Source organism: Anopheles gambiae, chromosome X (genome assembly GCF_943734735.2).
Source record: "Anopheles gambiae chromosome X, idAnoGambNW_F1_1, whole genome shotgun sequence".
NCBI lineage: Eukaryota > Metazoa > Arthropoda > Insecta > Diptera > Culicidae > Anopheles > Anopheles gambiae.
Genome location: NC_064600.1, coordinates 25,467,070 through 25,483,828, shown reverse-complemented (window position 1 = coordinate 25,483,828; position 16,759 = coordinate 25,467,070). Strand labels below are relative to the sequence as shown.

At 47.3% G+C, this 16,759-nt stretch overlaps 1 protein-coding gene across 6 annotated transcripts; it reads left to right on the top strand.

Annotated features, from left to right (window-relative positions):
• The first annotated feature begins 5,056 nt into the window (after positions 1–5,056).
• On the top strand, positions 5,057–16,008 carry LOC133391702 (uncharacterized protein K02A2.6-like). Of its 6 annotated transcripts, none has more exons than XM_061647475.1 (3): positions 5,057–14,753; positions 14,845–15,486; positions 15,591–16,008. In XM_061647475.1, exon 1 carries the CDS (start codon positions 5,966–5,968, stop codon positions 7,961–7,963), a length of 1,998 nt encoding a protein of 665 aa, XP_061503459.1. In that variant the 5' UTR covers positions 5,057–5,965; the 3' UTR covers positions 7,964–14,753; positions 14,845–15,486; positions 15,591–16,008. The 6 variants fall into 6 exon arrangements, with proteins under 6 accessions (XP_061503459.1, XP_061503473.1, XP_061503462.1 ...); XM_061647489.1 differs by having other exon boundaries at positions 5,057–15,162; positions 15,338–15,486; XM_061647478.1 differs by having other exon boundaries at positions 5,057–15,199; positions 15,338–15,486.
• The last annotated feature ends 751 nt before the right edge of the window (positions 16,009–16,759 follow it).

Here is a 16,759-nt window from a genome sequence, read left to right as displayed (position 1 = left end):
CATCCAGGGACAAAGACACGGATCTCCGTGGAGCGCACTCACCAGGCACACGAATGTGTCAAAGTGACGTGCGCCGCGTGTCCAGCGCTACACTTCCTGCTGTCAGCGAGCACATTCTCTCTCTTACAACCCAACCTCGAAAGCGAATAGACCTCTTCCTTCGCTCCACGATCGAAAATTCCTCAACGCGAACCCCTCTCGAACGAACGTGCGCAACCGTTCCTAAGATAGTGTAAAATAAAATTCATTATTACCTACTCACGAAACCCAACGCGTTCGCGACATAAAAATAGGGACAAGATTATTCCGAACTAAATCGACCCCCCTAAAACTGGTGACTCCGACGTGATCGCGTGCGCGAGTGAGTGAGTGGTAACCTGACGAACACCGTGTCCAGACGGAAAAAACGTGTTTCCATTGTTCCACGGTCCGGACCGACAGCAACGTTCCCCCCCATCATCGAGGAGCGGACGTGAGTGCAAATCGACACCGAAGGTGGCCGACAGTGAGGAGCACTGTTCAGGAACATTTTTTCGACGGAGCGACCGATCCTAGCGGAAAAGTTTCCTCTCGGTGTTGAGCGATCGCCGAACATTTTGCTGACACACCCCGCGCCGTGTCGCACACCCGCCGAGCATTTTGGTACCCGTACGTGTTTGCGCACCCGCCGATCATAACCTCATACGTACCGCCGAGCGCGCTCCAGACCCACGCGGGTTGCGTGTGGGTGTGTGTGCGTGAATGTGCGCAGGCCGACGCCGAGCACACGCAGCCAACGACCGACTAATCCCAACACGTTCGACCGCGTGTGCGGATTTTTCTTCGCCGAAGGATCGACCTAGCCAATCTCGAGGTACGAGGTAGCAAAACGTGCAATAATTGAGCACTTTGAAGAGTCGCAACGAAACCGCTTGCATCGTCTGCTCGCCGAAATGAACCTCGGGGACCGAAAACCATCGCAGCTATTAGCGGAGATGCGCCGCGCCGCAAATGGAGCAATGACGGACTCTATGCTGGTAGATTTGTGGATCGGCCGTCTCCCGCCATACGTCCAGTCCGCCGTTATTGCCCCTAACACGGATACCAACGATCGAGCTAAAGTAGCAGACTCTGTTATGGATTTGTTCGCGTTATACCACCGAACGGGCCCGTACCAAACCATCCACGAAGTACGCAACGAGGACTTCGAACGTCTTTCTCGGCACGTAACGGAATTAGGTCAGCGCTTGGACGCCGTACTGAGCAAGCTCAACGAACGAGAACGCGCGCGACCACGCTCGCGTACCCGGCAACGTCAACCGAACCAGGATGCGGTAACACCCAGCGGACACTACTATGACCACACGCAGTACGGGCAAGCGGCGCGGAACTGTCGTGCCCCCTGCTCCTTCAACAATCGGCGGCAGGGTAGTAACTCGGCCACTGCTTCCGATTGACGCTTGAGGAACGCAGCGCAGACATTCCAACGCCTTATTCATGATGTCCTACGAGGGCTCGAGTTTGTTTTCCCGTATATCGACGATATGATCGTAGCATCAACGTCCGAGGCAGAACACCACGAACACTTACGCCAACTTTTCGAACGATTGGAGAAGCACCAACTAACCAACTAGCACAATCCAGCCAAGTGCGAGTTCTACCGGAACGAGATTTCCTTTCTGGGCCATCTGGTCAACGCTTCTGGTATTCGTCCTCTCCCCGATCGAGTCCAAGCCATCAGCGAGCTGCCACAGCCAACGACGATTATGGAGTTGAAGAAGTTCCTCGCCATGATAAACTACTACCGACGTTTTCTGCCGCACGCCCTGGAAATGCAAGGTATACTTCTCGAGATGACTCCAGGTAACAAAAAGAAGGACAGAACGCCATTAACCTGGTCGCTAGAAGCTTCCGAAGCATTCGCCCAATGCAAAGAGCAACTGAAACGCGCAACGTTATTGGCACATCCCGTGAAGAACGCCGAACTTTCTCTATGGACCGACGCTTCAGATTTCGCAGCCGGAGACGTACTTCACCAATGCACCAACGAAGACCTGCAACCGCTAGGCTTCTACTCGAAACGTCTCGAAAAGGCACAGCAAAAGTACTCGACCTATGACCGAGAACTTACCGCAATCTATATCGCCATACGACACTTCCGTTACCAGCTAGAGGGTCGGGGATTCTGTATTTATACAGACCACAAGCCTCTAACCTTCGCCTTCCGACAAACGCACGACAATGCCTCACCTCGACGAGCCCGGCAGTTAGACTTCATTGGCCAGTTTTCCACCGACATCCATCACATCGCCGGAAAAGACAACGTTACAGCCGATCTGCTCTCCCGCATAGAGACAGTGCACGCGACACCGACCATCGATTATGAGCGATTAGCAGAAGAACAAGAGCGCGACCCTGAACTTTCCGACATCCTCAGTGGGAAAATTCAGACGGACTTGTTCCTGCAGAAGACACCAATACCGGGAAGCCCCAAGTCACTCTACGCCGACTGCCCTGGAGGTATCATCAGACCGTACATCACCCGATCGTTTGGAACACAGCTTCTCCACGCCGTACATGATCTCAGTCATCCCGGAGCGCGCGCCACAGCTAGACTAATAACAGAGCGTTTCGTGTGGCTCAATGCAAGGAAGGAATCCCAGGACTTCGCTCGGAACTGCTTAGCCTGCCAGCGCGCTAAGGTAGGAAGGCACGTCAAAAGCCCCTTGATACCGTACCCTGCAACAACAGCGAGGTTCAGTCATATCAACGTAGACATCATTGGACCATTTCCCATCAGTAACGGTAACCGATACTGCCTTACGATAATCGACCGATTTACTCGCTGGCCAGAAGCAATACCGATCTCAGATATCACCGCATCTACCGTCGTATCAGCACTACTATTCCACTGGATCGCCCGATTCGGAGTTCCGGCGCACGTAACAACGGACCAAGGGAGACAATTCGAATCCTCCTTGTTCAAAGAGTTGACGAAAGCCATAGGAACGAAACACATCCGTACGACAGCCTATCACCCGCAGGCGAATGGAATAATCGAGAGGTGGCACCGCACTCTTAAAGCAGCAATCACCTGCAAAGACACCGCAAGATGGAGCGAACATCTACCGCTAATACTGCTTGGGCTACGAACCACGTTCAAAAATGACATCAACGGCTCGCCAGCCGAACTTGTGTATGGAACGACGTTGACCATCCCGGCAGAATTCTTCATCGCGAAACCGCAAAATGCCCTCGCCGACCAATCCGACTTCGCCAAAACGTTAGAAGAGACGATGAGCAGCATTCGACCACAGAGCACCGCTTGGCATACCAACCGCACACCGTTCGTGCATTCCGATCTGAACAAGTGTACTCACGTGTTCATACGCGACGACACCGTCCGACCTGCACTAACTACACCTTACCACGGTCCATATAAGGTTCTTACATGCAATCCTAAGTCTTTTCAGATACTCCTACGTGGACAGCCAACGCTGGTTTCGATCGACCGCTTAAAACCAGCGTATGGCGCAGAAGAGGAAGCCACCCCGGCCTCACAGTGCTCGTGGGAAGGGCTAGCGACAAACCTGCTGCCGCCAACAACCGACCACTCGGAAACTCTGCCGTTACCGGACGTCCAGGCAAATTCGGACCGCAGAGACGCCACCGCAGCCTCCAAACCGACGTCGCGCGAGCAACCAGTGCATAATCAGACGACATCCGCACCACCATCGCACCCGACGACATCGAGACAAACCGACCGAGCCACCGTCGACGCCCCACCACCCTCCATCCTACGCCGCAACGACCAGACGGTATCGACCGGCGTCACCAGGTCTCAGCGGAAGGTCATCATACCTCTACATTACCGGTGACACCGCTCTAGGAGGGGAGTACTGTAGCGACCAGACCGCCATCTGGCGTTAGAATCGTGAGCGATCGTGACATCCAGGGACAAAGACACGGATCTCCGTGGAGCGCACTCACCAGGCACACGAATGTGTCAAAGTGACGTGCGCCGCGTGTCCAGCGCTACACTTCCTGCTGTCAGCGAGCACATTCTCTCTCTTGCAACCCAACCTCGAAAGCGAACAGACCTCTTCCTTCGCTCCACGATCGAAAATTCCTCAACGCGAACCCCTCTCGAACGAACGTGCGCAACCGTTCCTAAGATAGTGTAAAATAAAATTCATTATTACCTACTCATGAAACCCAACGCGTTCGCGACATAAAATTAGGGACAAGATTAATCCGAACTAAATCGACTCCCTAAACATCCATTCATCATTAGCACATGTTTCAGTTCTATTGTTCTTTCTGCCTCGCCATTTTCTTTTCCCTATCGGTTCTCCGACCGATCCTTTTGGCGTTTCCCATCTGTTCTCCGACAGATAACCTTGATTTATTTCTCCTACTCCAATTGTGAAAATACTCTACGGCATTCACCACCTAATTTTGCGATCCACGCAATTACGGTGCGATTCTAATATGTTTGCTCTCCGGCCTTTCTTTCCTTTTTTTTGAATTGTTCTCCGACAATCCTTTCTTTCCGATCACCCGCTCTCCTGCTGATGATCATAACCCATATACTACGACACGGTACAATTGGACAATCACAACTATCACATTTATTGGTTAACTTTTTCTTTTTCATGTTTTCACTACTTTTCACTAATTTCCTCGGTTTTTCTTTTATCCTCGTCGCCAGATGTGGTACCCTCAATGTTCGTCTGTCTCGGGCCGCGTCCTGCATCAAACTTGCTGTTGTGGTCACGAAGTGGAAGGCTCCCTCCATTCGGCGTTAAGGACGTATGCAGCCACTGAGTGACTGATGAGCGGTCAGCAGACGAGAGAGCGCCAGACGCTCGTGGGACACCGTCGGGAACACAAGGGCTGATCGTGTAATAAAGTATTGTGTATTGTTTATTACGTGTTCATTTGTTCATTACGTGTTCATTACGTGTTAATTTGTTTTATCGGGTGTTCTGTGCGTACTGCAACAATTCCTTCGTTACGGAAGCGGAGAAGAATGAACAGCCCAGGAGATCAGCCCCCATCTTAAGAGCAGCGTCGAGTATCGCAAAATTGGTACAGCGTTCCCGGTGCAGCAAGTATGCCGCAGCAGCCGCAGCAGCCATCATTAGTAGCAGTGCCACCAAATCTACAAAGTGCAATGCCCTCAGCATACCAGAATCCAGCGCCATCGCAGAATTTTGTTGAAGGGTCATCGCACCAAGCAGCTTCATCGCACCAAGCAGCGTCATCGCACCAAGCAACGTCATCGCACCAAGCAGCGTCATCGGACCAAATGATGCAACTGATCATTTTAATGCAGAAACAGATAAGCCAACTCACATTAATGCAAAATAATTCGGCAGTTGCCAAGCCCCCAGAAAATGTATTAACTTCCGCACCTTTTGCAGAGCAAATACTCGATTCTTTATCGCACCACATAAAGGAGTTCCACTACGAGGAGGAAGCAAAAATGACCTTTGCTTCGTGGTTTGCTCGATATGAGGATTTGTTTGAACGAGATGCTTCAAGGTTGGATGATAGCGCAAAAGTGCGGCTCCTCATAAGAAAACTGGGTGCAGCAGAATATGAAAGATATGCCAATTTCATATTGCCAAAGAGTTGTCGTGATTTTTCGTTCAGCGAAACGATAAAAAAGCTGTCTTCGTTATTCGGAGTGAAAGAGTCGTTGTTGCATAAGCGTTATAAATGCTTGAACCTAATGAAACGACGTAGCGAAGATTATCTGGCATATTCTTGACGTGTGAATCGAGCCTGTGCAGATTTTGAAATTGGAAAATTAACTGAGGAACAATTCAAGTGTCTGATATACGTATGCGGACTGCGGGACGAAGGAGACGTCGATATTCGAACACGTCTACTTGGAAAGATCGACGACCGAAACGACACAACACTGGAAAGTTTAACAGCAGACTGCCAGCGTATTTTGAATTTAAAAAAAGACAGTGTTATGATCGAAAAAGCAGCAACCGAACAAGTTTTCGCTGTGCAAAAGAAAACTGACGAACCAAAGTTTTCTGAGCGCCAAAATTTCCAGAGCAGAAAGCACGAATATAAGCGTCCTCAAACCCTACCTGGAAGAAATTGCTGGCTTTGTGGAAAAAATCATTGGGCGCGTGATTGTCCTTTTAAGTCGAATGTGTGTCGTGTCTGTAAGAAAAAGGGTCATAGAGACGGTTACTGTCCAATACCGAAACGTTATTCAGATAGTCCAACATACAGAAACAAGTTTTCAACACGAGTGGTTTCGGTGAATACAACGAATATTCAGCAAAGGCGAAAATATATCAATATTTTTATAAATAATGTAAGCACTCGATTGCAGTTCGACACAGGATCTGATATAACGATCATTAATCGAAACGTATGGCAACGTCTTGGAAAGCCTGAACTAAAACGAACAGTTAGCGCAAGAACAGCATCAGGAAGCGGACTCTTTCTGTTAGGAGAGTTTGAAGCGAATGTTACCATTGGAAGCGTAACTCATGTGGCTTCTTTAAGAGTAGCACAGGCAGACATACTATTGCTCGGAACAAACTTAATAGACCTGTTCGCACTTGCTTCTACCCCCATGGATGCTTTTTGTAGGCATATTTCATCTGAGGATTACTCTAAGACGGTTGAGCGGAGATTTCAAGAGGTCTTCAACGGCATGGGTCTGTGCACAAAGGCTAGTGTAAAACTGCAGCTGAAGGAAAACGTTCGTCCAGTATTTTGCCCAAAGCGACCGGTAGCTTATGCAGTACAGGAGTTAGTCGACAAGGAACTCGATCGACTAGAGCAGATGAGCATAATATCTCCAACGGATTACTCTGAATGGGCAGCACCTATCGTCGTCGTCCGCAAGGCAAACGGCAGCATTCGGCTTTGCGGGGACTACTCAACTGGACTAAATGACGCGTTGCAGCAACATGAGTATCCTTTATCATTACCTGAAGATATCTTCGCTAGACTATCGCAATGCAAAATATTTAGCAAAATTGATCTATCCGATGCTTTCTTACAGGTAGAAATCGACCCTGCCTACCGATCTTTACTCACCATCAATACGCATCGAGGTTTATTCACCTACAATAGATTGCCGCCTGGTATTAAGATTGCTCCAGCAGCGTTCCAGCAGCTTATCGACACAATGCTGGCTGGTGTAAAAGGTGTGTCATGTTACATGGACGACATCATTGTCGGAGGAGCCACGGAACAAGAGCATGAAGCGAATTTAATGGCAGTTTTGAAAAGAATTCAAGAGTATGGATTCAGCATTCGATCGGAAAAATGCGCTTTTAAGGTTCAGCAACTAAGATATTTGGGTTACATCATCGACACCCACGGATTGCGCCCCGATCCAGCGAAGATCGATGTCATAAAAAGGCTTTCAGAACCAACAGATGTGAGCGGCGTCCGATCCTTTCTAGGAGCCATAAATTATTATGCCAGATTTGTCCCAAACATGAGAGAGTTGCGATATCCACTGGATAACTTATTGAAGACAAATGCACAGTTTCGATGGACCGCCGATTGTAAAAGAGCGTTTGAAAGATTTAAATCCTTGCTATCATCGAACTTGTTGTTAACGCATTATGATCCAAGGCACAATATAATAGTATCGGCAGATGCATCATCAATAGGTATTGGTGCCACTATTAGCCACATGTTTCCCAATGGTACCATAAGTGTGGTTCAACACGCCTCTAGAGCACTTACAAAAACAGAAGAAGGATATAGTCAAATAGATCGTGAAGGACTGGCAATCATCTTCGCGGTAACGAAATTCCTCAAGATGATATTTGGAAGGCGTTTCCAGCTTCAGACAGATCATCGTCCACTACTGCGGATCTTTGGATCGAAAAAAGGGATCCCAGTCTACACTGCCAACCGCTTGCAGCGTTTTGCGCTCACGCTATTGTCATACGATTTCGGCATTGAATATGTACGCACCGAATCATTCTGAAATGCCGGTGTACTCTCCAGGCTAATTAACAAGCATGATAAACCGGATGAGGATTGTGTAATCGCTTCTGTTGCACTAGAGATGGATGTAAAGTCTATTGCAACAAGCGCTTTAGTTACGTTTCCCTTGAGTTTTAGAGAGGTCGCTCGAGAAACGAATCGTGATCCTATAGCAAGGAAGTTGCATTACTACATAAAAAACGGGTGGCCACGTAACATTGCCCTTGGCGCAGATTCATCTCGTTATCACAGCAGGAAGGAAGACTATTCAACGGTGGAAGGATGTATTTTGGTCGGAGAGAGAGTGTTAATACCAGAGAAACTACGCAAGCAATGTCTGTCCCAGCTTCATCGAGGACATCCTGGTATCCAGCGCATGAAGGCGATTGCGCGTAGCTATGTGTTTTGGCCATCGTTAAATGAAGACATCATTGATCTCGTCAGTAATTGCCATTCATGTGCTCTGGCAGCAAAATCTCCTGCTCATGCTGATCCTTTGCCGTGGCCGAAGACAACAACGCCATGGGAGCGTGTCCATGTGGACTACGCGGGCCCAATAGATGGAGACTATTTTTTGGTAGTAGTCGATGCGCATACTAAATGGCCAGAGATCATCCGGACGGCTAGTATCACAGCCCGCATAACCGTTAGCATCTTGAGAGGGTTGTTCGCGCGTTTCGGTATGCCCACGACACTGGTGAGCGACAATGGCACACAATTCACCAGCGGTGAGTTTTCAGAGTTCTGTTTGAGTAATGGTGTGTATCACATTACGTCTGCCCCGTTTCATCCGCAATCGAACGGGCAGGCAGAAAGATTCGTAGATACGTTTAAGCGCTCGTTAACCAAGATAAGAGTAGGAGGAGCACCGCTGCAGGAAGCACTGGACCTCTTCCTACAGACATATCGAACCACGCCAAACCCTCAGTTAGAGCAAAACAAAACACCTGCTGAAGTTATGTTTGGACGACCTATACGAACGTGTTTTGATTTACTCCGTCCCCCAAGGAAAATTCAACACGATTTTAGAGAAGGGAATGAAAGATCGTTCGAGCGTGATGACCTTGTCTATGCTAAGGCGTATAGTAGGAACAATTGGCATTGGGTTCCAGGAAGAGTGATTCGGAAACGTGGAAATGTTACCTACGAGGTACTGACTGGTCATCGCAGCGTCATTAGACACATTAATCAACTGAAAAGGCGTGGACAATTAAACAGCCAGGGTCCCATGACGGAACGTTTCAATCCATTACCGTTGGATGTATTATTGGATTCCTGGAGCATACCCGTTACACCATCAGTGCTCCCAGATGTTTATCCAACACAACTTGCACCGCCAGTTGCGACTCCAACTGAGCCGCCATCTCTTCCCCCACATCGATCCCTTCCTCAGCATCAACGTTCATCACGTCGCTCTTCTCGGTCTAGAAGAGCTCCACGTCGGTTCGATCCGTACCTACGCTATTAAAAAGGGGGAGATGTTGTGGTCACGAAATGGAAGGCTCCCTCCATTCGGCGTTAAGGACGTATGCAGCCACTGAGTGACTGATGAGCGGTCAGCAGACGAGAGAGCGCCAGACGCTCGTGGGACACCGTTGGGAACACAAGGGCTGATCGTGTAATAAAGTATTGTGTATTGTTTATTACGTGTTCGGTGTAAATATAAATTGTATACTCTCGGCCATCCGAACACAACACTTGCTTTATCATCTCGTCCCTTTATAGTGATGGTCATTCATCCAGTTCCCTGTTCCATGTTGTAATCCCATCCGGATTGATCTAATCCGATCTTCTTTGCACCGCTAATCTTTGTCATCATGTTGTGGTGATGGGTAGCTACAGTTGCCGTACCACACCTGCAAAAAAGGATAAAAAATGTGGTGTTTGGCAGCCCTGCACTTTAATCAGTGACGTGCAGGTTCAGACAGCTCCGACAACGTCAATCTGTCAAAGCGACAAACCGCATGAAGGTGAAATAAACGGGCATTAGACAGAAGACAACCAAACGGTGTGGTCATCATTTCTATATCACAAGCTATTTCGGCGTTTGATACAAAATGGTGGAATCTGCAGAAATTCGCTTTGTGGATGTCGTAAAGCCCTTTACAGGCGATGGTGATATCGTCGGTTGGCTGGATCGCTTTGATAGGGCTGCAGAATTGCGCAAAGTGAAAAATGTTGCAGAACTGTTGCCGCTGTTTTTAGATGGCGGAGCAGCCCTGGTGTACGATCGCTTGAGCGATGAGAAGAAGAAAGATTCAGAGGCAATAAAGGTGGCGCTCAGAAAAGCCTTTGGTCCGGATCCGGCTGAATCTTACGCATCGTTCATTGGCGCACAGTGGGCTGGCGAACCACCCGAACAGTATCATCAAAAGTTATGCCGTTTAATGAAAGACGCAGGCATCAAAGGCGACGAGGTGTTACGTGCACAATACTGCCACGGGTTGCCCTTGTCGGTCAGAAGCGCGCTGCATGCGATGACAGAAAATTTGACCGACACCGAGAAGCTTCTAGATGCGACGCGATCTCTTCTCCGCGAGTACGGGAAGCGGCAAGCAGATGAAAGAGTGCGCGTGAACGACAACATGGCGGCAGCAGCTATTGTTAACCGGCGGTATACAGGGCAACAACAAGGAGAAACAATGCAGGTATGCCCGCGATGCGGGGGACAGCATTCGGCAAAAAAGTGTAAAACTCCAAAGCAACCACCTCTATGCTGGACGTGTGGGCAGGTAGGGCATTTTCGGCGTAATTGCCCTGCGGGAAACGGACAAGGGAGTTCTACGGCGCCAGCGGATCTCCCACGACATGCTTAGAGGCGCTGCCTATTGTTCGAGTTGTCGTAAACGGTGTACAGGCGCGGGCCCTTATCGACACTGGCTGTGGAAAATCGATCATCTCGCCCCGGTTCTCCACATCTACGGCGTTTGGACCGCTCGCAACGATAGTAACAATTAATGGAGACAGGGTTTCTTGCCAAGGTTATGAACGTGTACTGGTCGAATGTTCTGGAATGTCAGCCCGCATCGAGTGTCTTGTTTTGGACAAGCTGGTCGATGGCGTTGATGTAGTGCTTGGAATGGACGCGATAGAATTGTTCGGTGGCGTAATGATTACGAGCACCGAAATTTTTCTGGGAACCACTACTGCGATCCGGCGACAAAGTTGTGCGCTAACCTCGAAGCCATCGTGTGGTGCAGCATGTGGAGCGGTGCCAACAGCAGTGACAATAGAGGATAGAGATTTTGAGGCGAGCTTTGACGGGAAGGAGTGGACTGCACGGTGGAAATGGAAAAAAGACCCTGCGGTGCTGAGAAACACTACCGCTAGTTACGGCAGCGTTGATGATCCTGTAAAGAAAGATCGGTTCGATGAAGAGGTTCAAACATGGATTGAGAATGGTTGGCTGCGACCATGGAAGTCACAGGTATACGGTAGGCTGCCACTCATGGCGGTAGAACAACCGAATAAGAACAAGATTAGACCGGTTCTTGACTATCGTGAGCTTAACAGCTTTGTTCAATCGAACCCTGGATTGGATGCTCCTGCTTGCGATGAAACGATTCGAAGGTGGCGGAGAATGAAGGGACCCTTAAAGTTGGTGGACCTGCGATCTGCCTATCTTCAGGTACGGATCGATCCTAGCCTCTGGGACTTTCAACAGGTATGTTTCAAAAACCGATCTTATTGCTTAACACGCTTGGGCTTTGGGTTGAGTAGCGCACCAAAAATCATGAGTAAAATAGTTGAATACGTACTATCTCAAAATGATAAAATCAGACGAGGTACTGGTAGCTACATTGACGATATTATTGTGGATGAAAGTGTGGTCTCAGCAGGCGAAGTTGTCAACCACCTGAAGCGATATGGGCTAGAAGCGAAGCCACCAGTACATTTGCATGGAGGGCGAGTTCTTGGGCTAGAACTTAGCGAGAACGAAAGGCAAGTGTTGTTTCGTCGAGGGAATGATCTGCCGACTTTCCCTGATCACGAGTTGACGAGGAGGGAATTTTTCTCTGTGTGTGGACGCCTGGTGGGACACTACCCAGTGGCTAATTGGTTGCGCGTCGCGTGCAGCTACTCGAAAAGGCATTGTCAGGGGCAGCGATGGGATGATGGTGTTGGAGAAAAGGCAATGATGATCCTCCGGGAAATATTAGAAAGAGTGCAACGCGATGATCCGGTTAGAGGTTGTTGGATGGTGCCACCAGATGCTGCGGAAGGCATTGTTTGGTGTGACGCTAGCTCTGTAGCATACGGTGTAGTCTTGGAAATTGGTGGCGAGATAGTAGAAGACGCAGCGTGGTTGCGAAAAGAAGCAGATGCTGGCCATATTAACATTGCGGAGCTAGACGCGGTGATGAGAGGAATCAACCTTGCACTGAAATGGGGCTTGAGTAAGCTGAAAGTGATGTGTGATTCGGCTACTGTGGTTAGCTGGCTTCGATCGGCCTGTGATTTGGGACCAAGAGCCAAGGTGCTTCAGAGATGTTGATCAGAAGACGTTTGGGCACAATACGAGAACTCATGAACGAATATGCACTGGAGTTGAACGTGATTTTTGTTCAGTCTGAAAAGAACAAAGCAGATGCCTTGACGCGAGTGAAAAAATCATGGCTCACTAAACCGATCACACGTGAGTTACACGTGGCGTGCGCAGCAAACGTGAAGAGGTTGCATGAACAGCATCATTTTGGCGTAGATCGTTCACTCTATCTGGCAAGACTGGTAGATCCAACAATAAATAGAAATGAAATATCGCAGTGCGTACGCGAATGCATACAGTGTCAATCTATCGACCCAGCACCGACCACACACGAGCAAGGTGATCTCGAAGTAAAAAGAATATGGCAACGATTAGCTGTAGACGTAACTCACTTTGAATCAAGTAAATATCTTACAATAGTAGATTGTGGACCAGGACGATTTGCGATATGGCGCGAGATAAAAACAGAGAGTGGCTCAGAAATAAGTCAGGTGTTGGAAGGAGTATTTCGTGAAAGAGGACCTCCTGATGAATTGCTAATGGATAACGGATTGGCATTCCGCTCTAGCTATGTCGAACTGCTGTGTAGGAACTGGAATGTAGTGAGGCGATATAGAGCAGCTTATCGCCCATCCGGTAATGGTATTGTCGAACGTAACCATCGAACAATTAAAAGAATAGCTGCCAGAAGTGCCACGTCACCTCTCCAGGCCGTGTTTTGGTACAATCTGGCGTCGGATTGTAGTCGAGAGGAATCTCCAGCAGATGCCATCTTCCGTTACAAATGGAGACATCCTTCGGCAAAACCTCGAGAGCCTTCAGAAAAAGGCGTCGAGGAATGCCCCTTCAAGCCAGGAGATTCAGTATTCGTTAAGCCACCCCGAGTAACCTGTACAACCAAATGGAAGCCTGGTACAGTGACTGGTGTCATATCAAGAAACACTGTAGAGGTGGAAGGCACGCCGAGACATGTGCTTGACATTCGAAGAGCTCCGAGTACATACGGGGGAAGAGATTTTTTGACAACCTCACACATTGCTTTACCATCATCTGCAGCTGAGGACGAGATAGATCTCTTTCTTGATGCGAGGTCAAACCCGAATGATTCTATAGACGCTTATGTCGAAGTTGATGAGGAGCAAGAGGAAACAAGCGTTGAGCAATATGCTGAAATTCCTGCCCAGTTTGATGAGCAACCCATAGAAATGAATGAAGGTCGACCGGCGCGGAACCGACGGCCGCCACAGGCACTGGCAGATTTTGTTGTAGACATTAAGTGATGAGAACATCATGGGGGCGTGTGGTGTTTGGCAGCCCTGCACTTTAATCAGTGACGTGCAGGTTCAGACAGCTCCGACAACGTCAATCTGTCAAAGCGACAAACCGCATGAAGGTGAAATAAACGGGCATTAGACAGAAGACAACCAAACGGTGTGGTCATCATTTCTATATCACAAAAAATATTACGATTAGCATTAAATTGCTTCATAATTATGCTCATGTTTGGCTAACAACTTACCCGCTGCCTTATGTTGTGTTGTTTATCACACCACTTTCCTATGCCGGTACATGCACGTACCGCTTCCGACCGAGCCAGCACACATTGGGCAGGACTTCTACCACTTTCTTTTGCTAAAATGGCACTTCTTCTTCTTCTTCTTTGGCTCAACAACCGATGTCGGTCAAGGCCTGCCTGTACCCACTTGTGGGCTTGGCTTTCAGTGACTAATTGATTCCCCCCCCCCATAGCAGGATAGTCAGTCCTACGTATGGCGGCGCGGTCTATTTGGGGATTGAACCCATGATGGGCATGTTGTTAAGTCGTACTAGTTGACGACTGTACTACGAGACCGGCTCAAATGGCACTTACTTACGTAAAATTAAGAACTTAATTATTAAAAAACATACCGCACTTGATCAGCCAACAACACTGTTTACGTTTTTTTACACGCACAACCTAACTTCTACAGTGACAGCAGCCGCCGAGCACCAACACAACGAAAGGTGTCAGGCGAGACGTCAGACAATCTTAGGCGAGGGGTAGGAAGGAGATTGGTGGTGAGGGACGTGAAAGCTCAGCTCGACAGAATCGCTATAGGAGGAAGCGAGGCAACTAGACTAGACTAGAGAAATTAGATCGAGAGGTACCTTACCACCCTCTCAACAATCTCAGAGAGAGTTTGTATGGAAACCGCCACAGCTTCTTCTCTGCTTGATCTCTGCTTGATGGTATAGGCAGAACCAAGGTGGATTAAAAAATATCAGGTGGTGGACTCTAGTGCATTTTGACAATTCGTCACTTGACGTAAGGTCCCCAGGATTCAAACTTTGTTTACATTTATTAAATTTGTTCATATAATTTATCTACCCCATTTTTTCGATTGAATACCCGGCAGGCAATTGACGTTTCATACTATGGCGAGGGGTGTTGAAACGCATGGAAGAGCAGGAAGAAACACGGACGAGCGGTGATGAACTGCAACTGTGTGCGTGCAACAGCACCAAACGGCATGTGACGACGTACAGTGTGTGGATGTGTGTGTGTGTAATTTTAGGCAGCGAAGATGGATCGAGGTTATGTTTACAAAGTGAAATAGTTTGATGCAGAAGCTTCTTTGTGATAAACATGTATTTTAGTTGCATTTTCAGTGTTAAAGTTTGTTATGTGAACTTAAAAGTAATAATCAATGGTGCTATTCACTTGTGTGCTGTTGGTGAATATTGAAGCGTTGAAATATTGAAGCTTCCTATGTTAGTTTGTTGTGCTTAGTGTGAAGCAAAAATGTGTGCTAAAGTGTTATAAATTAGAAATATTTATACGTATCCGTCTAATGTTCGGTTGTACCCATCTCATTTTCAATATTTTTTGGTGTCCTTATCGTTTACCAGGAGAAACAGATTGGAGGTTAGATACCTGCAGCTATTTCGCCTCCGCAGGAAAGTATGTCGGAAGACACACAAATCCGATTCACCTCGTATGCACCCAGCGGATTTCATGCGAAGGATATTGGAAAGCCATCAAAGAAGTGGGCATGATGGTAAGGGAACTTTAATTATTTTTACTTTTAGATTTCTTATCCTTATTTTTGTTTACAACAACCTTGGATCGTCGGCGCGGGCCTTATGGGAACTGCGCGGTCAGAGCAACAACCGGATGAGCATTTCGTTCCAGGTGGAAATTATATCAAGTTTGGGAATTGAAGAGAGTTACGGCACACTGTGAACATCGTTGCAAACAATCGATGGTAACATTTATATATAGCTTATGAATGCATGTGTTTATCTAACTATTCACTAAATCGTTTATTTATTAATTTGAGCATTAGCGCTCCATCGACGTATGTTGTTTGTTGTTCTTTTCAGAAAATTGCTCCAACGGAACAGCTTATCCCGGCCTTTCTCGGGTTTAGTTGCTGTTGTTTGACCGCGACGATTGACACCAGAGGTTGCTATGGTCGTATTGTCGTCGTGTAATCGTGTTATTGCTGTTAACGCACTTTGTTTATATCTATTATAAAATCCAATAAATTTAGCACACTTGGATTTTTTGCTTCCTTCGAGTTGCTCTTCTTTATTTCGTCTCGTCCGCCGGTGACAGCTGTCATCGACCAGGTCTATATACACGCGACATGAGGTGTGGTTAGGTAGCATTTACACGTATCACGCTCAAGGTTTACATTTTCTCATCTGCAAGGTTTACACTATTAAGATGCAACAGCATTATTTATTTTCCGGAATATCGTTAGCGTTGTTCCTCCTCGGTCAAACGGTTGACAGTACAATAAAGTACAATAAATGATAGAACACGATGGCTGTTAGTGATTTGCAAAATGATACCAACAGCCATTTTACATTTTTCCACCTCTAGCTATGTGATAGGTACAATAAAAGGTACAATTTTTCATTTAATTTGTAAAATTAGAAAAGAATAGATCAAAGGTGATTGATAAATATAGTATCAATAGGACATTGCGATTAATAAAAATGGAAAAGCAATGTGTTTATCAATAAATAATATGTAATGTATGTAATATAAAGAGCAACTATAAATAGGTAGAGCAATTTAACCAAATAAATATATGTTTATTTTTTCCTTCTATGGCAGGTTGTTTTAACATTTCCCTGCGTGTTTACTCTTGCCGGTGCATGTGTCAGTTTTCTTTTTAAATATTCTTTATCATATTCTATATCTACGTCTATTCCCACGTGGTTTGTGGCGATAGACTTAAATAAGCACTGTATTTGGATGGTTTCTAAAAGCTATATTTGTCCTGACGATCCTTCCCAGCTACACCGGGCAAGAAAAGTCCT

What these genes read in the sequence shown, in the direction of transcription:
- LOC133391702 (XM_061647475.1), top strand. Translation starts at nt 5,966, where the DNA reads ATGATCGAAAAAGCAGCAACCGAACAAGTTTTCGCTGTGCAAAAGAAA.